The following is a 23,965-nucleotide window of genomic DNA, read 5'->3' as shown; positions in this document are numbered from 1 at the left end:
GTACCAGCCTTTTGAGTCAGGCAGATGTTGGAACAAATGATTTTGCTTCATGGGATAATACATGTATGCATGAACAGTTATCGGTTATGCAGGTTTCTCTGAAATCCATAGTGGTCCAACAGCTGGAAAGTCAAAACATATGTACGATACAATTAACCTGGTTGCCAGATCTGTTTCTGTTTAAGCCAGCTCATTTCTGGTTGTTGTTCATCTCAAAAGCCAAAGTTGGCTCAAGTACAAAACAAGACTGGCAACCAGGTGAGTATAAAACGTACTTTGGCCTTTTTCTTCAGATCAATCAAATAAGAATCTTTATTGAGTCCCATATATTGCCATTAACCTTCCTTCCTTTACAAAAGACACACGAAAAATACATTTTCAAATAGTAAAAAAGTAGGAAATCTAACTGTCCCACAAGGTGTCCCAAGACAGACAGCAGAGCATACATGATCATCAATTGAATAAATAAATAAAACATTGAATATGGCTATTTACATGGTGGAATACAGTTTATCGTTATATAATAATAATGCATAATGCTTATGTTCATAGTGAATATACAGGTATTAACATTGTAATTGTCTCAACCAAACAATGCATTATCTCACAGAGAAAGCCCAGGGTTCGACAGTGGCTCTGGGCCAATCACAATCTTTCATTCTGCAACTTCCTGATACAAGCAATCTAGGCAGGTCCATTGTTTGGTTAATGTATTGTTGATGGGAGAGCCTTTGGTTGTTGTGCTGGGATGTGTGACACCCTCTGATTGGGTATTTCCACTGTCAGTCACAGTCTGTTGATTTCAATTGGTTCTCCTGTTCCAGACTGTGGAAAGTTAATTTTAACTGTTGGTATTTTCTCTAATCTCGTAAAATCAGCAAAACAAATAAGCGAGGAGGCAGTGGAGGAGGCAGAACCAGGTAAACAGAGAACTACCAGTTCACAAACATCAATCTGTGAAGCTCCAGAATTAGCTATAGAAATAGATCTAGAATCAGGTAACCCTCTCCATATCTTCACCTCAACCACTAGGGGGGAAACACAACACTAACTTTAGATCAGTGTCGAGACACAAGGCACTCCACTTGCCTCATTTCATCATCAGTTTGCATCACCGTTATAATGCCAGCTTTGAGCATTATTTTGAAACCGAAAAGAGCTAAGGGTGCCGTCTCTTTTCCAAGGTGACATGAAAACCTCTTGCACGCCGCCACTGTTCATTGTACACATCACCATTACTGAAACATTTACAGAGGGTGGTAACAGCACACTCAGAAAGGCAAAAGGACGACAACTTGAGTGACACCTCATTTTTAAGATTGCTACCATTGATTGGAATTGAGGGGTGAGGGAGGAACTAAAAAGCTGTTACCTTTGAACAAAGGGAGTAGAAGGGGAGATTGTCCCCAAACACCAAATAAATTCATAAATAAATCAATACCTTAAATTCATGCTCGAATAAATAAAAAAACAAAGAACAGCAAAATATGTATTTTTCCAGATGAACAGTCAAGCAGTTTTCTGACAATCAGTTTCAATCCCTCAAAAGGAGTTTTGGACGATTTCAGGCTACAAGAAGTCTGGTGATTCTGGTTGATTGGTTGGGTGGTTTGTGTCTTCCATGTGTGTGTGAAGGTGGAAAGATCCACATAGGGTAGTGAGGGTGATTGTAGGTTAAAAAAACAACAACAACAACCTCATTGTAGTGTTGGTGGGTCTTGGGGTAACATCCTTGTCTGTCCAGTACGATGTTCATTGTCCATCTCATTCACCCCCCAGATAGACCATTACCTATGACCTATAACACTTAGCCTGTGGTCTCCTGTCCACCCTGAGGCCTGGGACAAGCATCAACATGCAGTGTGAATACAAACATGTCTCTGAGCCACTGTGTGTGTGCGTGTGTGCAGTTCTGTATATTCTGTACACTGGAAATGATTTATCATTCTTGTAAACACACAAGCACAAACACGCCCTTACACCTATGTATTGTGGGGGTACATGAACTGCATGTCAGGTGGATAGGGTCACGTGGATGAGCTAGCAGTAAACCTTATTGGTGAGTCCAACACTGAGCTGTGCCCTACAGCTAAGCCACGCCTCTCCAACACTCTAGGTCTGCCCACTCAGTCCCAGCCATTGTCCTTGATCATGTGGGCCAGTTCGATAATGAACTTCCCCTCCTTGTACTTCTGACTGCTCTCAAAGGCATGCTCCTGCGGAGATTGGGGGGGGGATACAGTGGGGGTAGAAATAAGAGAGGGAGAAGAGGATAGAAAGAGATAGAGAGAGAGAGACAGGGATCGAGAATGGGAAGGAGGGGAGAGAGTCAGTCACAAACATTAGTGAACGGATGAAACAAGCATTTTCATGAATGTAAACAGTGCCTTGATGTTTTCTATCTGGGGTAATCTCTCTTGTTGTTCTATATGTAATCTCAGTGTGAGTGATTGTGTATGTGTGCGCGCGAGAGTCAGTAAGTGAAATTGAATTGTGTGTGTGTGTATTTGAGTGTGTGAGTGATTGTGTGTAGGAGAGTGCAATAGTGTGTTTCTGTGCTGATTATCCCCCCATTGATAAGTGTACTAGGTCAGCAGCAGCACCTTTGGCAGTGTGACAGTGCGGGAACATCAGGCCTCGTGGATGATATTAATAATAATATCACACAGATGGCAGCGCCATAAAACACCACAAGGCCGCGTACCGTCCGGGTTTCTCTCCCTGACCTCCACCCAAGCACGCACGCACACACGCACACACACCTTAACCCACATAGTTAGCCACAAAGCAGAGTCAGGGACCCCAGCAATGTGGAGCATTTATGTCTATAGATGTGTTATACACCTATATGTATACAGAACTGTTTGTAGGGGATTCCTATGTAATTAGCTACTCACGTATTTCCATCCCAGTGTGGTTTTACAGTTTTCACAGTAAATATCAGCAACCGCATGAAGCCCTGTCAACAGAACCCTCTCTTCTGCTAGTCCACACCCCACGTTCACCCTGAGAGGGGGGGGATAATGTTATAAATGGAAAGAAAGGCAAAGAAAAGAAAGAATGAGAAATAGAGAAATAGGGGGTGTCAGAGGAGCGATGAAGTGATAAAATACGTGCTCAGGTACTTACACTGAGTTGAACAGGTACGCTCGGCCTTGACTTCCTTGGAAAGACTGGACGAGAAAGAGAGAGAACAGGATGAGAAAAGCCATACATTACTATCACAGGAGTAGACATTTGGAATGGTTGTTTTTTTAATTTTTTTAATTTGTCTTACACAGCTTCAAAGCAGACAGATGGCATAGCACATTCCTAAAACAAAGGTATCCCATTCTCTATCCCACTCAGAAAAGATTGTTTATATGTTCATTATTGTTAACTCAAGCACAGATAAGTAACTTTTTTCAAATTTGGCACACAGAAACATGAGGCCATGAGTAACTTGGTCAAAAAGATTGGCGCTGCCATAAATAGTCTCACTTAAACCCTAATATTTTTTTCTTTATCAATCTACACAAAATACCCCATAATGATGAAGTGAAGAAAGGTTTTCAAAAAAAAAGGAAATACCTTATTTACATAAGCATTCAGACCCTTTGCTATGAGACTCGATTGTGCTCAGGTGCATCCTGTTTCCATTGATCATCTTTGAGATGTTTCTACAACTTGATTGGAGTCCACCTGTGGTAAATTGAATTGATTGGACATGATATGGAAAGGCACACACCTGTCTATATAAGGTCCCACAGTTGACAGTGCTTGTCAGAGCAAAAACCAAGCCATGAGGTCGAAGGAATTGTCCGTAGAGCTCCGAGCATCTCTTGCATCGAGGCACATATCTGGGGAAGGGCACCAAAACATTTCTGCAGCCTTGAAGGTCCCCAAGAACACAGTGGCCTCCATCATTCTTAAATGGAAGAAGTTTGGAACCACCAAGACTCTTCCTAGAGCTGGCTGCCCTGCCAAACTGAGCAATCGGGGAGAACGGCCTTTGTCAGGGAGGTGACCAAGAACCCAATTGTCACTCTGACAGAACTCCAGAGATACTCTGTGGAGATGGGAGAATCTTCCAGAAAGGCAACCATCTCTGCAGCTCTCCACAAATCAGGCCTTTATGGTAGTGGCCAGACGGAAGCCACTCCTCAGTAAAAGGCGCGACAGCCCGCTTGGAGTTTGCCAAAAGGCACTTAAAGGACTCTCCGACCATAAGAAACAAGATTCTCTGGTCTGATGAAGCCAAGATTGATCTCTTTGGCCTGAATGCCAAGTGTCAGGCCTGGAGGAAACCAGGCACCGCTCCTCACCTGGCCAATCCCATCCCTACGGTGGAGCATGGTGGTGGAAGCATCATGCTGTGGGGATGTTTTTCAGCAGCAGGGACTGGGAGACTAGTCAGGATCGAGGGAAAGATGACTGGAGTAAAGTACAGAGAGATCCTTGATGAAAACCCACTCCACAGCTCTCAGGACCTCAGGCTGGGGAGAAGGTTCACCTTCCAACAGGGCAACGACCCTAAGCACACAGCCAAGACAACACAGGAGTCACTTAGGGACAAGTCTCAGAATGTCCTTGAGTAGCCTAGCCAGAGCCCGGACTTGAACCCGATCGAACATCTCTGGAGAGACCTGAAAATAGCTGTGCAGAGAAGCTCCCTGTCATGCAGGTGAATGAGGACCCAAAAGCGACTTGGCGAAAACAGAGTCTTTAATCCAGTAAAGTAATTCTACAAACATAAGACATAATTCCACTCGTAATGACGAGAACAGACTGGAGACTCGATCAAGAACTGCAGGTTGCCTCGGGAAGGCACTTGAACCTAGCAGACTCAGACACCTGCTCTCCACGCAGCATCTGAGGGAAACACGACACGACAGGGCGATACACAGACACAGCACGGTGAACAATAGACAAGGATCCGACAGGGCAGGAACGGAAAACAAGGAGAGAAATAGGGACTCTAATCAGGGAAAAGAATAGGGAACAGGTGTGGGAAGACTAAATGATTGATTAGGGGAATAGGAACAGCTGGGAGCAGGAACGGAACGATAGAGAGAAGAGAGAGAGGAAGGGAGAGAGAAAAAGGGGAACGAACCTAAAAAGACCAGCAGGGGAAAATGAACAGAGGGAAAAGCCAAAATGACAAGACAATCTAAGACAAAACATGACACTCCCCATCCAACCTGACAGAGATTGAGAGGATCTGCAGAGAATAATGGGAGAAACTCCCCAAATACAAGTGTGCCAAGCTTGTAGCATCATACCCAAGCAGCTACATCTGGTAAGGGGCGGGGTAGGGGGGGTGTATTTGTCAATAACTACTGGTGCGCAATGTCTAATATTAAAGAAGTCTCGAGGCATTGCTCGCCTGAGGTAGAATACCTCATGATAAGCTGTAGCCCACACTTTCTACCAAGAGAGTTCTCATCTATATTATTCGTAGCCATCTATTTACCATCACAAACTAACGCTGGCACTAAGACTGCACTCAACGAACTGTATAAGGCCATAAGCAAACAAGAAAATGCTCATCCAGAAGAGGCGCTCCTAGTTACCAGGGACTTTAATGCAGGCAAACTTAAATCCGTTCTACATCATTTCTACCAGCATGTGACATGTGCAACCAGAGGAAAAACAAGATCAAGATCACCTTCACTCACACACAGAGACGCATACAAAGCTCTCTCTCGCCCTCCATTTGTCAAATCTGACCATAATTCTATCCTCCTGATTCAGGCTTACAAGCAAAAACTAAAGCAGGAAGTAACAGTGACTCGCTCAATACAGGAAGTGGTCAGATGACGCAGATGCTACGCTACAGGACTGTTTTGCTAGCACAGACTGGAATATGTTCAGGGATTTATCCAATTGCATTGAGGAGTATATCACCTCAGTCACCGGATTCATCAATAAATGCATCGATGACATCACCCCCACATTGACCGTACGTACATTTTCCAACCAGAAGCCCTGGATTACAGGCAACAACCGCACCGAAGGCTTGAGTTGTCGCTTTTCACTAATCCGGACGCTTATAATAAATTCCGCTATGCCCTCAGATGAACCATCAAACAGGCAAAACATCGATACAGATTGAATCCTACTACACCGGCTCTGATGCTCGTCGGATGTGGCAGGGCTTGAAAAATATTACGGACTACAAAGGGGAACCCAGCCACAAGCTGCCCAGTAACACAAGCCTTACCAGACGAGCTAAATGACTTTTATGCTCTCTTCGAGTCAAACAACACTGAAGCATGCATGAGAGCCGTAGTCAATGTGAGCAAGACCTTTAATCAGGTCAACATTCATAAAGCCGAGGGGCCAGACGGATTACCAGGACATGTACTCAAAGCATGCGCGGTCCAACTGACAAGTGTCGTCACTGACATTTTCAACCTCTCCCTGACCGAGTCTGTAATACCTACATGTTTCAAACAGACCAACATAGTCCCTGTGCCCAAGAAAGTGAAGGTAACCTGCCTAAATTATTACCACCCCATAGCACTCACGTCAGTAGCCATGAAGTGCATTGAAAGGCTGGTCATGGCTCACATCAACACCATAATGCCGGAAGCCCTAGACCCACTCCAATTCGCATAACAGATCCACAGATGACACAATCTCAATCACACTCCACAGATGCCCTTTCCCATCTGGACAAAAGGAACATCTATGTGAGAATGCCATTCATTGACCACAGCTCAGCATTCAACACCATAGTGCCCACAAAGCTCATCACTAAGCTAAGGACCCTGGGACTAAACACCTCCCTCTGCAACTGGATCCTGATGGGCTGCCCCCAAGTGGTAAGGGTAGGCAGCAACACATCTGCCACGCTGATCCTCAACACTGGGGGTGCTTGCTAAGTCCCGTCCTGTACTCCATTTTCACCCACGACTGTGTGGCAAAGCACGACTCCAACACCATCATTAAGTTTGCTGACGACACAACAGTGGTAGGCCTGATCACTGATAATGATGAGGCCGCCAATAGGGAGGAGGTCAGAGACCTGGCAATGTGGTGCCAGGACAACAAACCTCTCCCTCAATGTGAGCAAGACAAAGGAGCTGATCATGGACTACTGGAAAAGGAGGGCTGAACAGGCCCCTATTAATATTGACGGGCTGAAGTGGAGGGGGTTGAGAGTTTTAAGTTCCTTGGTGTCCACATCACCAACGAACTATCATGGTCCAAACACACCAAGACAGTTGTGAAGAGGGCACGACAACACATTTCCCCCCCATGAGACTGAAAAGATTTGTCACGGGTCCTCAGATCCTCAAAAAGTTATACAGTTGCACCATCGACAGCATCCTGACCGGTTGTATCACCACCTGGTATGGCAACTGCTTGGGCATCTGACCATCAGGCACTACAGAGGGTAGTGCATGTGGCCCAGTACATCACTGGGGCCAAGCTTCCTGACATCCAGGACCTTATATACTAGGCGGTGTTAGACAAAGGCCCCAAAAAACATGAAAGACTCCAGTCATAGACTGTTATCTCTGCTACCGCACGGCAAGTAGAGCACCACGTCTAGGACCAAAAGGCTCCTCAACAGCTTCTACCCCCAAGCCATAAGACTGCTGAACAATTAATGAAATGGCCACCCAGACTATTTACATTGACGACCACCCCCCCCCCCCACTTTTGTTTTTACGCTGGTGCTACTCGCTGTTTATTATCTATGCACAGTCACTTTACAAATGATCTCGAATAACCTGTACCCCCGTGTAACAGTGTAGCTTCCGTCCCTCTCCTCACCTCCACCTGGGCTCGAACCAGGGACACTCTGCACACATCGACAACAGCCACTCTCGAAGAATCGTTACCCATCGCTCAACAAAAGCCGCGGCCCTTGCAGAGCAAGGGGAACAACTACTTCAAAGTCTCAGAGAGAGTGATGTCACCGATTGAAACGCTATTAGCGCGCACTGCACTAACTAGCTAGCCATTTCACATCGGTTATACCCGCACATTGACTAAATACCAGTACCCCCTTTATATAGCTTTGTTATTGTTATGTAAATGTATTGTGTTACATTTTTTCCTCAGATTTTTTAACATTTAGTTTATTTAGTAAATATTTTCTTAGCCTCTTAAGGATCCGCTTCTTCATTCCAATTTTTCACCTAAAATGACATACCCAAATTGAACTGCTTGTAGCTCAGGCAGTTAGTACCATTGGTACCATTTGAAAGGAAACACTTCGAAGTTTGTGGAAATGTGAAAGGAATGTAGGAGAATATAACACAATAGATCTGGTAAAAGATTATACAAAGGAATAAAACACCGTTCTTTTGTAACATCATCTTTGAAATGCAAGATAAAGGCCATAATGTATTTTTCCAGCCCAGGTGCAATTTGGATTTAGGCCACTAGATGGCAGCAGTGTACGTGTAAAGTTTCAGACTGATCCAATAAACCGTTTGCATTTCTGTTCAAAATGTTGTATAAAGACTGCCCAAATGTGCCCAATTTGTTTATTAATAACTTTTCATGTTCAAAATAGTGCACACTCCTCAAACAATGGCATGGTATTCGTTCACTGTAATAGCTACTGTAAATTGGACAGTGCAGTTAGATTAACAAGAATTTAAGCTTTCTGCCAATATCAGATATGTCTATGTCCTGGGAAATGTTCTTGTTAAAATGTTCTTGTTACTTACAACCTGATGCTCATCTTAGCCTAAGTTAGCTCAACCGTCACGTGGACGGGACACTGATGAACTGCATTGTTGGTTAAGGGCTTATAAGTAAGCATTTCACGGTAAGGTTGTATTCGGTGCATGTGACAAATAAAAATTTGATTTCATTTGACTCAAGGCTATAATCGCTACCAAAGGTGCTTCAACAAAGTACTGAGTAAAGGGTCTATATATATATTTATTTTTTAAAATTTGCAAACATTTCTAAAAAACAGTTTTTGCTTTGTCATTATGCAGTATTGTGTGTAGATTGATGAAGGGAAAAAACTATTTAATTCATTTTAGAACAAGTCTATAATGTAAAACAAATTGGAAAAAGTCAAGGGGTCTGAATACTTTTTGAATGCACTGTATATATTATATTTTATATTATGTGATGGGATGTATAGACATTATGGACAGTATGAGGATAGAACAAATAGTATATCTGAAGAATATGTGGATAGAATAGTATATGTAGAGAAATTGTTGAATAGGATGGCCTTGACTAGAATACAGTATATACATATGAAATGGGAAAAACACTATGTAAACATGATTAAGATGACTAGTGTTCCATGTCTACAGTATGTACATAGGGCAGCAGCCTCTAACGTGCAGGGATGAGTAACCGGGTGGTAGCCGGCTAGTGACAGTGACTATGTTCAGGGCAGGGTACTGGGTGGAGGCCTGCTAGTGATGGCTATTTAATAGTCTGATGACCTTGCGATCGAAGCAGTTTTTCGGTCCCAGCTTTGATGCACTTGTAATGACCTCGCCTTCTGGATGATAGCGGGGTGAACAGGCCGTGGCTCGGGTGGCTGAAGTCCTTGACGATCTTCTTGGCCTTCCTGTGACACCTGGTGCTGTAATGTCCTGAACGGCAGGCAGTGTGCTCCCGGTGATGCATTGGGCTGTCCGCACCACCCTCTGGAGAGCCCTGCGTTTGCGGACGGTGCAGTTGCCATACCAGGCGGTGATACAGCCCGACAGGATGCGCTCAGTGGTGCATCTGTAAAAGTTTGTGAGGGTCTTAGGGACTGTTCACCATGCTGTCTGTGTGGGTGGACCATTTCACATTGTCAGTGATGTGTACGCAGAGGAACATGAAGCTTTTCAGCTTCTCTACTGCGGCCTCTTCGATGTGGATGTGGGTGTGCTCCCTCTGCTGTCTCCTGAAGTCCACGATCAGCTCCTTCATTTTGTTGACATTGAGGGAGAGGTTATTTTCCTGGCACCACTTTGCCAGGGCCCTCACCTCCTCCCTTTAGGTTGTCTTGTTGTTGTTGGTAATCAGGCCTACCACTGTTGTGTCATCTGCAAAATTGATGATTGAGTTAGAGGCTTGCGTGGCCATGCGTTCTTGGGGGAAAAGGGAGTACAGGAGAGAGCTGAGCACGCACCCTTGTGGGGCCCCTGTATTGAAGATCAGCGTAGTGGAGGTGTTGTTGCCTACCTTCACCACCTGGGGGCTGCCCGTCAGGCAGTCCAGGACCCAGTTGCACAGGGTGGCGGTTCAGAACCAAGCCCCCGAGCTTAATGATGAGCTTGGAGGATACAATGGTGTTGAAGGCTGAGCTGTGGTCAATGAACAGCATTCTTACATAGGTATTCCTCTTGTCCAGATGGGATAGGGCAGTGTGCAGTGTGATGGCGATTGCATCGTCTGTGGACCTGTTGGGGCGGTGTGCAAACTGAACTTGGTCTAGGGTGGCAACTCAATCATAAAGTTTGCAGATGACACAACAGTAGTGGGCTTGATCACCAACAACAACCAGACAGCCTACAGGGAGGAGGTGAGGGCAGTCGGAGTGTGGTGTCAGAAAAACAACCTCTCAATCAATGTCAACAAAACAAAGGAGATGATCGTGGACTTCAGGAAAAAGCAGAGGGAGCACCCCCCTATCCACATCGACGGGACAGCAGTGGAAAAAGTGAAAGGTTTTAATGGTCCACCCACATAGACAGTGTGGTGAAGAAGGTGCAACAGCGCATCTTCAACCTCAGCAGGCTGAAGAAATTTGGCTTGTCACCCAAAACTCTCACAAATGTTTACAGATGCACAATTGAGAGCATCCTGTCAGGCTGTATCACCGCCTGGTACACCAACTGCATGGTCCTCAACCGCAAGGCTCTCCAGAGGGGGGGTGAGGTCTGCACAACGCATCACCGGGGGGCAAACTACCTACCCTCCAGGATACCTACAGCACCCGATGTTACAGGAAGGCCAAAAAGATCATCAAGGACAACAACCACCCGAGCCACTGCCTGTTCACCCCGCTATCATCCAGAAGGAGAGGTCAGTACAGGTGCATCAAAGCAGGGACCGAGAGACTGAAAAACAGCTTCTATCTCAAGGCCATCAGACTGTTAAACAGCCATCACTAACACAGAGAGGCTGCTGCCTACATACTGTCATGTTTGTCATTTATTATCATGTCTTGTCCCTGTGCTCCCCATGCTATTCGTTTCCCTCTGCTGGTCTTATTTGGTTCTTTCCCTCCTTCTATCCCTCTCTCTCCCCCTCCCTCTCTCACTCTCTCGCTCTCTCTTCTCTCTATCGTTCCGTTCCTGCTCCCAGCTGTTCCTATTCCCCTAATCATCATTTAGTCTTCCCACACCTGTTCCCGATCCTTTCCCCTGATTAGAGTCCCTATTTATTCCTTTGTGATCCGTTCCTGTCCCGTCGGTTCCTTGTATTGTATTCACCATGCTGTGATTGCGTTTCGCCCTGTCCTGTCGTGTTTTTGCTGTGATTGTGTATCGCCCTGTCCTGTCGTGTTTTTTTGCCTTCATCAGATGCTGCGTGTGAGCAGGTGTCTCTGTCGACTACGGCCTGCGCCTACCCGAAGCGACCTGCAGTCTGTGGCCGCTTCTCCAGTTATTTCCCCTCTACAAGTCTAGAGGATTTCTGTTATTCCCTGTTTGGACTTTAATAAACTCTGTTTCTGTTAAGTCGCTTTTGGGTCCTCTTTCACCCGCATGACAGAAGGAACCGACCAAGGAATGGACCCAGCGACTTCAGACGCTCGTTACACTGCCGTCGAGATCCAAGGAGCCATGCTCGGCAGACACGAGCAGGAATTGTCCGCTGCTCGCCATGCCGTGGAGAACCTGGCCGCTCAGGTTTCCGACCTCTCTGGACAGTTCCAGAGTCTACGTCTCGTGCCACCTGTTACTTCCTGGCCTGCCGAGCCTCCAGAACCTAGGGTTAATAACCCACCTTGCTACTCCGGGCAGCCCACTGAGTGCCGCTCCTTTCTCACGCAGTGTGAGATTGTGTTCTCTCTCCAACCCAACACATACTCTAGAGAGAGAGCTCGGGTTGCTTACGTCATTTCACTCCTTACTGGCCGGGCTCGAGAATGGGGCACAGCTATCTGGGAGGCAAGGGCTGATTGCTCTAACAAATTCCAGAACTTTAAAGAGGAGATGATTCGGGTTTTTGACCGTTCAGTTTTTGGTGGGGAGGCTTCTAGGGCCCTGGCTTCCTTATGCCAAGGTGAACGGTCCATAACGGATTATTCCATTGAGTTTCGCACTCTTGCTGCCTCTAGTGAGTGGAACGAGCCGGCGCTGCTCGCTCGTTTTCTGGAGGGACTCCACGCAGTGGTTAAGGATGAGATTCTCTCCCGGGAGGTTCCTTCAGATGTGGACTCTTTGATTGCTCTCGCCATCCGCATAGAACGACGGGTAGATCTTCGTCACCGGGCTCGTGGAAGAGAGCTCGCATCAACGGTGTTTCCCTGCTCCGCATCGCAACCATCTCCCTCCTCTGGCTTTGAGACTGAGCCCATGCAGCTGGGAGGGATTCGCATCTCGAATAAGGAGAGGGAACGGAGGATCACCAACCGCCTGTGCCTCTATTGCGGAGTTGCTGGACATTTTGTTAATTCATGTCCAGTAAAAGCCAGAGCTCATCTGTAAGCGGAGGGCTACAGGTGAGCGCAACTACTCAAGTCTCTCCATCAAGGTCCTGTACTACTTTGTCGGTCCACCTACGCTGGACCGGTTCGGGTGCTACATGTAGTGCCTTGATAGACTCTGGGGCTGAGGGTTGTTTCATGGACGAAGCATGGGTTCGGAAACATGACATTCCTTTCAGAGAGTTAGATAAGCCTACGCCCATGTTCGCCTTAGATGGTAGTCATCTTCCCAGTATCAGATTTGAGACACTACCTTTAACCCTCACAGTATCTGGTAACCACAGTGAGACTATTTCTTTTTTGATTTTCCGTTCACCGTTTACACCTGTTGTTTTGGGTCATCCCTGGCTAGTATGTCATAATCCTTCTATTAATTGGTCTAGTAATTCTATCCTATCCTGGAACGTTTCTTGTCATGTGAAGTGTTTAATGTCTGCCATCCCTCCCGTTTCTTCTGTCCCTACTTCTCAGGAGGAACCTGGCGATTTGACAGGAGTGCCGGAGGTATATCATGATCTGCGCACGGTCTTCAGTCGGTCCCGAGCCAACTCCCTTCCTCCTCACCGGTCGTATGATTGTAGTATTGATCTCCTTCCGGGGACCACTCCTCCTCGAGGTAGACTATACTCTCTGTCGGCTCCCGAACGTAAGGCTCTCGAGGATTATTTGTCTGTGTCTCTTGACGCCGGTACCATAGTGCCTTCTTCTTCTCCGGCCGGGGCGGGGTTCTTTTTGTTAAGAAGAAGGACGGTACTCTGCGCCCCTGCGTGGATTATCGAGGGCTGAATGACATAACGGTTAAGAATCGTTATCCGCTTCCCCTTATGTCATCAGCCTTCGAGATTCTGCAGGGAGCCAGGTGCTTTACTAAGTTGGACCTTCGTAACGCTTACCATCTCGTGCGCATCAGAGAGGGGGACGAGTGGAAAACGGCGTTTAACACTCCGTTAGGGCATTTTGAGTACCGGGTTCTGCCGTTCGGTCTCGCCAATGCGCCAGCTGTTTTTCAGGCATTAGTTAATGATGTTCTGAGAGACATGCTGAACATTTTTGTTTTTGTCTATCTTGACGATATCCTGATTTTTTCTCCGTCACTCGAGATTCATGTTCAGCACGTTCGACGTGTTCTACAGCGCCTTTTAGAGAATTGTCTCTACGTAAAGGCTGAGAAGTGCTCTTTTCATGTCTCCTCCGTTACTTTTCTCGGTTCCGTTATTTCCGCTGAAGGCATTCAGATGGATTCCGCTAAGGTCCAAGCTGTCAGTGATTGGCCCGTTCCAAGGTCACGTGTCGAGTTGCAGCGCTTTTTAGGTTTCGCTAATTTCTATCGGCGTTTCATTCGTAATTTCGGTCAAGTTGCTGCCCCTCTCACAGCTCTTACTTCTGTCAAGACGTGTTTTAAGTGGTCCGGTTCCGCCCAGGGAGCTTTTGATCTTCTAAAAGAACGTTTTACGTCCGCTCCTATCCTCGTTACTCCTGACGTCACTAGACAATTCATTGTCGAGGTTGACGCTTCAGAGGTAGGCGTGGGAGCCATTCTATCCCAGCGCTTCCAGTCTGACGATAAGGTTCATCCTTGCGCTTATTTTTCTCATCGCCTGTCGCCATCTGAGCGCAACTATGATGTGGGTAACCGTGAACTGCTCGCCATCCGCTTAGCCCTAGGCGAATGGCGACAGTGGTTGGAGGGGGCGACCGTTCCTTTTGTCGTTTGGACAGACCATAAGAACCTTGAGTACATCCGTTCTGCCAAACGACTTAATGCCCGTCAAGCACGTTGGGCGTTGTTTTTCGCTCGTTTCGAGTTTGTGATTTCTTGCCGTCCGGGTAGCAAGAACACCAAGCCTGATGCCTTATCCCGTCTGTTTAGTTCTTCTGTGGCTTCTACTGATCCCGAGGGGATTCTTCCTTATGGGCGTGTTGTCGGGTTAACAGTCTGGGGAATTGAAAGACAGGTTAAGCAAGCACTCACGCACACTGCGTCGCCGCGCGCTTGTCCTAGTAACCTCCTTTTCGTTCCTGTTTCCACTCGTCTGGCTGTTCTTCAGTGGGCTCACTCTGCCAAGTTAGCTGGTCATCCCGGTGTTCGAGGCACTCTTGCGTCTATTCGCCAGCGCTTTTGGTGGCCGACTCAGGAGCGTGACACGCGCCGTTTCGTGGCTGCTTGTTCGGACTGCGCGCAGACTAAGTCGGGTAACTCTCCTCCTGCCGGTCGTCTCAGACCGCTCCCCATTCCTTCTCGACCATGGTCTCACATTGCCTTAGACTTCATTACCGGTCTGCCTTTGTCTGCGGGGAAGACTGTGATTCTGACGGTTGTCGATAGGTTCTCTAAGGCGGCACATTTCATTCCCCTCGCTAAACTTCCTTCCGCTAAGGAGACGGCACAAATCATTATTGAGAATGTATTCAGAATTCATGGCCTCCCGTTAGACGCCGTTTCAGACAGAGGCCCGCAATTCACGTCACAGTTTTGGAGGGAGTTCTGTCGTTTGATTGGTGCGTCCGTCAGTCTCTCTTCCGGGTTTCATCCCCAGTCTAACGGTCAAGCAGAGAGGGCCAATCAGACGATTGGTCGCATACTACGCAGCCTTTCTTTCAGAAACCCTGCGTCTTGGGCAGAACAGCTCCCCTGGGCAGAATACGCTCACAATTCGCTTCCTTCGTCTGCTACCGGGTTATCTCCGTTTCAGAGTAGTCTGGGTTACCAGCCTCCTCTGTTCTCATCCCAGCTTGCCGAGTCCAGCGTTCCCTCCGCTCAAGCGTTTGTCCAACGTTGTGAGCGCACCTGGAGGAGGGTGAGGTCTGCACTTTGCCGTTACAGGGCACAGACGGTGAGAGCCGCCAATAAACGCAGGATTAAGAGTCCAAGGTATTGTTGCGGCCAGAGAGTGTGGCTTTCCACTCGCAACCTTCCTCTTACGACAGCTTCTCGTAAGTTGACTCCGCGGTTCATTGGTCCGTTCCGTGTCTCCCAGGTCGTCAATCCTGTCGCTGTGCGACTGCTTCTTCCGCGACATCTTCGTCGCGTCCATCCTGTCTTCCATGTCTCCTGTGTTAAGCCCTTTCTTCGCACCCCCGTTCGTCTTCCCTCCCCCTCCCGTCCTTGTCGAGAGCGCACCTATTTACAAGGTACATAAGATCATGGACATGCGTTCTCGGGACGGGGTCACCAATACCTAGTGGATTGGGAGGGTTACGGTCCTGAGGAGAGGAGTTGGGTTCCGTCTCGGGACGTGCTGGACCGTTCACTCATCGATGATTTCCTCCGTTGCCGCCAGGATTCCTCCTCGAGTGCGCCAGGAGGCGCTCGGTGAGTGGGGGTACTGTCATGTTTGTCATTTATTATCATGTCTTGTCCCTGTGCTCCCCATGCTATTCGTTTCCCTCTGCTGGTCTTATTTGGTTCTTTCCCTCCTTCTATCCCTCTCTCTCCCCCTCCCTCTCTCACTCTCTCGCTCTCTCTTCTCTCTATCGTTCCGTTCCTGCTCCCAGCTGTTCCTATTCCCCTAATCATCATTTAGTCTTCCCACACCTGTTCCCGATCCTTTCCCCTGATTAGAGTCCCTATTTATTCCTTTGTGATCCGTTCCTGTCCCGTCGGTTCCTTGTATTGTATTCACCATGCTGTGATTGCGTTTCGCCCTGTCCTGTCGTGTTTTTGCTGTGATTGTGTATCGCCCTGTCCTGTCGTGTTTTTTTGCCTTCATCAGATGCTGCGTGTGAGCAGGTGTCTCTGTCGACTACGGCCTGCGCCTACCCGAAGCGACCTGCAGTCTGTGGCCGCTTCTCCAGTTATTTCCCCTCTACAAGTCTAGAGGATTTCTGTTATTCCCTGTTTGGACTTTAATAAACTCTGTTTCTGTTAAGTCGCTTTTGGGTCCTCTTTCACCTGCATGACACATACAGACTCAAATCATTAGCCACTTTAATAAATGGATCAGTAGTCACTTTAAATAATGCTACTTTAATAATGTTTACATATCTTACATTACTCATCTCATATGTATACCGTAATTTCCGGACAATAAGTCGCTACTTTATTCCCACGCTTTGAACCTCGCGGTTTATACAATGACGCGGCTAATTTATGGATTTTTCCCGCTTTCACAAGATTCATGCCGCCAAAAAACTAAGCACCGTCACATAATGTGACGTAAATAGAGCGTGCTCAAACTTCCCATCATTCTGATTATGGTAGTAATTTTGTCACCCTCATCATGGCAAAGACACGGAGAAATGCATATGATGCAGCTTTCAAGTTGAAGGCGATCGATCTGGCTGTTGGAAAAGGAAATAGAGCTGCAGCACGGGAGCTTGGCCTTAATGAGTCGATGATAAGACGTTGGAAAGCAGCGTGAGGAACTGACTCAGTGCAAAAAGACAACAACAGCAGTCAGAGGGAAGAAAAGCAGATGGCCCAAAGTATTTGCAGCCACTCGACATCAGTGTAAATCGTGCATTTAAGGTGGCGCTCCTTGTTCAGTGGGAGGCTTGGATGACCAGTGGGGAGAAATCCTTCACTAAAACGGGCCACATACGAAGAGCAACTTATGGTCAAGTCTGCCAGTGGGTCCTGACAGCGTGGAGCATTGTCAAAAAATCCACTATCATCAACGGGTTTCGAAAGGCTGGACTGCTGCGTGTTGAAGGGGCAGCATGAGCTCAGCGGGGTATTTGCCTCCGGATGAAAGTGACAAGAGTGACAATGAAAATGATCCAACATCGGATGAAGCAATTCTGAGGCTATTCAACTCCGACACTGAAGGAGATGGCTTCAGTGGTTTCAGTGCACAGGAGGAGTAAGATAGTGACCAATGACTTTCTTGGTAGGCCACTGTTTAATTTTTGTTACAAGCCGTGTTTCGTTTAAAGGCTGTGTAAAGTTCATTTGTTTCAATGTACCGGTAGGCACCTCCAGCTTATAGACATGTGCGGCTTATTTATGTACAAAATACATATTTTAAAATAATTCAGTGGGTGCGGTTTATATTCAGGTGCGCTTAATAGTCCAGCAATTACGGTATACTGTATTTTATACCATCTATTGCATCTTGCCTATGACGCTCGGTCATCGCTCATCCATATAATTATATGACATATTCTTATTCCATCCCTTTAGCTTCGTGTGTATTAGGTAGTTGCTGTGGAATTGTTAGATTACTTGTTAGATATTACTGCACTGTCAGAACTAGAAACACAAGCATTTTGCTCCACTCGCATTAACATCTGCTAACCATGTGTATGTGACCAATACAATTTGATTTGATTTGAGCTGTTCTTCCACAAATGAACTTTTAACAAGGCACACCTGTTAATTGAAATGCATTCCAGGTAACTACCTCATGAAGCTGGTTGAGATAATGCCAAGAGTGTGCAAAGCTTTCATCAAGGCAAAGGGTGGCTACTTTGAAGAATCTGAATATGAAATATATTTTGATTTGTTTAACACTTCTTTGGTTACTACATGATTCCATACGTGTTATTTCATAGTTTGATGTCTTCACTATGTAGAAAATAGTCCAAATTAAGAAAAACCCTGGAATGAGTTGCTGTGTTCAAACTCTTGACTGGTACTGTACCTTTAACCTATATCAACTCAAGCTTTTGTGTGTATTTTCTACAACTACAAGGGAACACCCAGGAGGCACGTAAAATTACAAGCCTCCTTTTGACTGGATGAGCCAGAGCTCTGCCCTACAACATGGCCATAATGAAAACAGATTTGAGGGAGGAGGCTTTATGACTGGCTGCTTTTTCCAAGGGTAGTGTGCTCGCACTGTGACATGTGGGAAGCTTTGTAGCCACCAGGTGTCATTCATGAGGGTGATGTACACAGAACAGGTCTGCACTGGGCAACTGCCACATCACAGTCATAGTCAAAGGGACGGATGGCTGTGCTCCACACCAGAAACTGAACACTAGCCAATCAGGACAGGGCTAGAGGCTAGAGCCCAGACAAAGGAAGTGGGTTGACCCCTGAATGAGACCGAGTGGTGTCTTTAATACCTGCTGGGACAGAGGTTATGATGAGAGAGTGGAGCTGAGAAGTGGCTATCTAATATACTGCAGACAAACTTCTATGGTTTAAAAAGCAGCTGCCTTTAAAAAGTAACTAATCCATGTGAAAAGGGCCTGTGGCATCGATATGAGTCAGAAACAGTTATTCTGGTGTCAAACTTGATTACCAAGTCTAAATAGGACAGTTTTGGTCATAAAGTCAGTCTCGTCTAAAACGGAGTTTGGAACATCGTTGCATCACAACAGGTAAATAGTGAAGGTTGGGTTTTGATTTGACTATGTCCATTTGCCCAGTCACATGGGGTGAAGCTCTGCGGCGATTGCCCTTGATCCAATTAAATCACATGCGCCAAATATAACAGGTGTAGACCTTAACGTGAAATGCTTACAAGCCCTTAACCAAAAATGCAGTTCAAGAAATAGAGTTAAGAAAATATTCACTAAAGTAAAAAATTAAATAAAAAGTAACGAGGCGATAATACAGGGGGTACTGGTACCGAGTCAATGTGAGGTGGTACAGTCGAGGTCATTTGCACATGTAGGTAGGGGTAAAGTGACTATGCATAGATAATAAACAGCAAGTAGCAGCAGTGTAAAATCAAAGGGGGGCCAATGTAAATAGTCTGGGTGGCCATTTGATTAATTGTTATGGCTTGGGGGTAAAAGCTGTTGAGACGCCTTTCGGACCTAGACTTGGCGCTCTGGTACCGCTTTCCGTGCGGTAGCAGAGAGAACAGTCTATGACTTGGGTGACTGGAGTCTTTGACAATTTTTTTGCCTTCCTTTGACACCGCCAAGTATATAGATCCTGGATGGCAGGAAGCTTGGCCCCAGTGATGTACTGGGCTGTATGCACAACCCTCTGTAGTGCCTTACTTTTCGAGAATCTGGTGACCCATGACAAATCTTTTCAGTCTCATGAGGGGGAAAAGGTGTTGTCGTGCCATCTTCATGACTGTCTTGGTGTGTTTGGACCATGATAGTTTGTTGGTGATGTGGACACCAAGGAACTTGAAATTCTCGACCCGCTCAACTACAGCCCTGTTGATGTGTGGGGGGGTGTGTTCAGCCCTCCTTTTCCTATAGTCCACGATCAGCTCCTTTATCTTGCTCACATTGAGGGAGAGGTTGTTGTCCTGGCACCACACTGCCGGGTCTCTGACCTCCTCCCTATAGGCTGTCTCATCGTTGTAGGTGATCAAGGCCTACAACTGTTGTGTTGTCATCAAATATAATGATGGTGTTGGAGTTGTGCTTGGCCACGCAGTCGTGGGTGAACAGGGAGTACAGGAGGAGACTAAGCACACACCCCTGAAGGGCCCCCAATAGCATAGACAGTGAGACAGACCTGCCCAGCAGCTTCAACTTTCATTACATAAGACAACACGTCGCACCAAACACCTTAGTTTGATGTAAAATTGCACAACAAAAACATCTTCGGCAAAAACATAGAAAATTTATTACAGATTTCATGAGTTATCTTAGATTCATTCTGGGGATTTTGAGGAAGTGAAATAGGCTTCCGCATCTACAGTGTCTCATGGGGGACAAACATCATTAACAAATGTGGAATCGGTCAGGAAACACACTTCCAAGACTAAAATATATATTTTGTAACGAGCAACAGAAAAACACGTGTGCCAATAGGCTTGTTCAGTGGCTCTTTAACACGCAAACACACTTTTCCTACTACCTACACACACTGACTCTCATTCCTTCCTTCTTTCTTTCCCTCACTCTCTTTCTCTTTGATTATCACATACACATACACAAAATCATCCATCCACACATACAGTTGAAGTTTACATACACTTAGGTTGGAGACATAAAAAAAAAATTCAACCACTCCACAAATGTATTGTTAACAAACTATAGTTTTGGCAAGTCAGTTAGGACATCTACTTTGTGCATGACACAAGTCATTTTTCCAACAATTGTTTACAGATTATTTCACCTTTAACTCACTGTATCACAATTCCAGTGGGTCAGAAGTTTACATACACTAAGTTGACTGTGCAGCTTGAAAAATTCCAGAAAATGATGTCATGGCTTTAGAAGCTTTTGATAGGCTAATTGACATAATTTGAGTCAATTGGAGGTTTACCTGTGATTGCATTTCAAGGCCTACCTTCAAACTCAGTGCTTCTTTGCTGGACATCATGGGAGAATCAAAAGAAATCAGCCAACGTATTGGAGTGGCCATCACAAAACCCTGACCTCAATCATATAGAAAAATTTGTGGGCAGAACTGAAAAAATGTGTGTGAGCAAGTAGGCCTACAAACCTGACTCAGTTACACCAGCTCTGTCAGGAGGAATGGGCCAATATTCACCCAACTTATTGTGGGAAGCTTGTGGAAGGTTACACAAAACATTTGACCCAAGTTAAACAATTTAAAGGCAATGCTACCATATACTAAATGAGTGTGTGTAAACTTCTGACCCACTGGGAATGTGATGGAAGAAATAAAAGCTGAAATAAATCATTCTCTCTACAATTATTCTGACATTTCACATTCTTAAAATAAAATGGTGATCCTAACTGACCTAGGACAGGGAATTGTGAAATGTCAGGAATTGTGAAATACTGAGTTTAAATGTATTTGGCTAAGGTATATGTAAACTTCCGACTTCAACTGTATGCTATCATTGCCCTCTTTATTTTAGTCTGACACAAACATGCTGCTTCCATGGAAACTGTGTGTTTGCAGAGTGAATCCAGTCAATCTGATTTGATGTGCTGCTGGCTTACACTAAAAGCCCACTAGTGTCTATGAAAAGCCGGGAGAGGCCGTGTGTGTGTGTGTGTGCGTGTGTGCCTGTGTGTGTATATATTAGGGAGCTTTGTAGCCAGGGATATTATCCAGGATGCTCTAGTCTTGAGAGTTCCAGGAGGGGACAGTATGCTGATCTCTCTCGTCCCTCTCTTTCATGGTTTCTTTTTCCTTCTTCATTTCTCACATAGTTGCACACAAAGCTAAATGGACTAAGGGCTATCCCTTGATCCCGCCATGTGGGTTAATTAAGTCAGGGCTATATACTGTGTTTATGACCCAGAGTTTCTGTGCCCCCATACTCACAATTGGAAACAACTGGTGGAATAAAGTGAACCCTGGTCATCCTGGTGCAACACGATGAACATCTGATGTTATGGCAAGCAAAGGAGCAAATGGAAGCAATCACGTTGAGGCAGAATCTACTCTCGGTTGCAACCGTACAGATACAAACACACTGAGGCCCTGCAGTAGATACTAGGCAGTGTGCCATCAGTAGGATTTACAGCCGTGAAAATATTGAGTATAACTACCACTGGCCTAAAGCTTCATACACATGACATAGCTTCCCTATTCACAGTTGTATTTCAACTTTTTTTGTCCTTGCAGAAAAAGCCTACCTTGGAGATGAGCTCGTCATGGTTGGCCAGGTGTGCTCGACAGTGGATGCAGCTGTAGGTGCGGTGGCAGTTGGGCAGGTAGGCCTGGAAGGTCTTGGAGCGCGTCATGATGATAGTTGCCTGGGAGACGGTGGTAGTTGCAGGGGCAACGGCGTTGCTGTTGCTGGGTGGGGTGGGGGGGCGGTGCAATAAAGGGATTCCAGCCCAGGACGGTTCGCAGGGGAAGCACCGCAACACACAGGTGAGGGCCGTGGTGGGGCGTGGGGCGGGAGGCACCCACCTGGGGGACACACATAAACACTTTAATATGGATCCATGACGACGGATCATGTTTGTCGTGAAGGCGCAAAAATAGTTTGTGTATGTTGAGTCTACCAAATATGAACATTTAATATTGAATTTACCATCTTTGTCATTTAGCATACGCTCTTATCCAGAGCAATTAGGGTTAAGTGCCTTGCTCAAGGGCACAGACAGATTTTTCACCTAGTTGGGATTGCGCACACACGCTAGAAACCCCTACTACTTTAAGATCTAGTCTCAAAATGGGAGTTGCTGGATCATTAACTCTCTCTCTCTCTCTCTCTCTCTCTCTCTCTCTCTCTCTCTCTCTCTCTCTCTCTCTCTCTCTCTCTCTCTCTCTCTCTCTCTCTCTCTCTCATACATATAGCATGGTGGAAGGCGTTTATGAATCATGACACAATTCAATACAATGCTCTCTATCGTATCATGGTACAACTATGATAGATCCTATGGCAGCAACACACACAACACAGACAATAAAACGCACACACACAGGGTCAGTGGGCCAGAATTGGACTATCAGAAGTCTGGAACCCTACCAACCGTGTGGGCTCCACTAGAAAGACACTACTGACTGACTCAATGTAGCCACACACACATCTGTGTTTTCGTGAAATGTCAGGAATTTTTTAAGTGTCAAATGTTTTCCATAACCCTAAAACCTAACTCTTAAGCTTAAAATAGCATTTTAACAAATTCAGGACCTGCAAAAGTCAACTTTTCAAAAAATGTTTAGGACAGGAGTGTAGGACAGGATGTATACGGCAGTAGAGAGTGAGCTAGTAAATGCTTCTGGCCTCAGTGGCCTGCTAGTGAGCCAGCACCAAAATGGTAAACATTGACATACATTATCATGGTATTTACGATACCAGTACTGCAATATTTTTTGCATGGCAAAAATGAAAACACAAACCAGACCCAACTCTTTGGTCCTTTAAAAACATATATGTCAAATATTGTGAGCTGTAGCTTGGAAAATAAATCAAATATGACTCTGAATGCAACATTAGAGCTGTTTTCCTAAAGAAATTAAATCCGCTATGTGTTTTGTTTCCTTGCCACGATACTAACGAGTATCGCAATACTGGTATCGTCCAGTCTCTAGTTTTTATGTACACAGTCTCATAACCTAGTGTTTCTTAAATTCTTTCGCTGGTGTTGCACTTTTTCATAGCTCTGGAATGATATCCAGCTGTATAATGTTGGCAGTGTGAGTGCCTTTGAATTCTTCAACAGGCCTAATTAAAACATAACAGGCTGCACAAAAGACTATGCTAACATTTGCCAAAACAGGATATGGCAAGCTATGAAGGCACAATTACATTCACTATTCTGTCATGTGACAGTGAATGCTCTGAACTTAGGCTAGACTCTCTGTCAGCTGTCATGAACTGTCAAACAGTTAAGAAAAGTGTTCATGTCAATCCATCCTTCTATCGAGTGTACAGTGGGCAATATACCAAGCATCCAAAACTGTCAGTGAAGCGAAAAGAACATGATAATGAAGCAGAAACAAACTCATGTAAGGTTCCAGATTTGTGCAATTTTGGGGATGACTTTGGATGATTCCATCTTGTGAAGAAGGGCTACCTCATTTGCACCTCTGGCCACATAAACAATGGCCGTGCCCATATA

The 23,965-nt window shown here is 45.8% G+C and overlaps 1 protein-coding gene across 1 annotated transcript in view; it reads right to left on the bottom strand.

Moving 5' to 3' along the window:
* Positions 1–288: 288 nt before the first annotated feature.
* LOC123999235 (protein yippee-like 1) overlaps positions 289–23,965 on the bottom strand; it is a 45,505-nt gene continuing 21,828 nt past the window's right edge. Inside the window, exons 2-5 of the mRNA XM_046304786.1 lie at positions 22,028–22,307; positions 3,130–3,173; positions 2,898–3,006; positions 289–2,216 (exon numbers count right to left, since the gene is read on the bottom strand). Coding sequence (XP_046160742.1) covers positions 2,127–2,216; positions 2,898–3,006; positions 3,130–3,173; positions 22,028–22,135 — 351 coding nt within the window. The 5' untranslated portion in view covers positions 22,136–22,307 and the 3' untranslated portion in view covers positions 289–2,126. The remainder of the gene's footprint in view (positions 2,217–2,897; positions 3,007–3,129; positions 3,174–22,027; positions 22,308–23,965) is intronic.

The sequence above is a fragment of the Oncorhynchus gorbuscha genome, linkage group LG16, assembly GCF_021184085.1.
Source record: "Oncorhynchus gorbuscha isolate QuinsamMale2020 ecotype Even-year linkage group LG16, OgorEven_v1.0, whole genome shotgun sequence".
Classification (NCBI taxonomy): Eukaryota; Metazoa; Chordata; class Actinopteri; order Salmoniformes; family Salmonidae; genus Oncorhynchus; species Oncorhynchus gorbuscha.
Note: the sequence above shows the minus strand (reverse complement) of the source record. Positions and strands in the feature narration are given on the sequence as shown.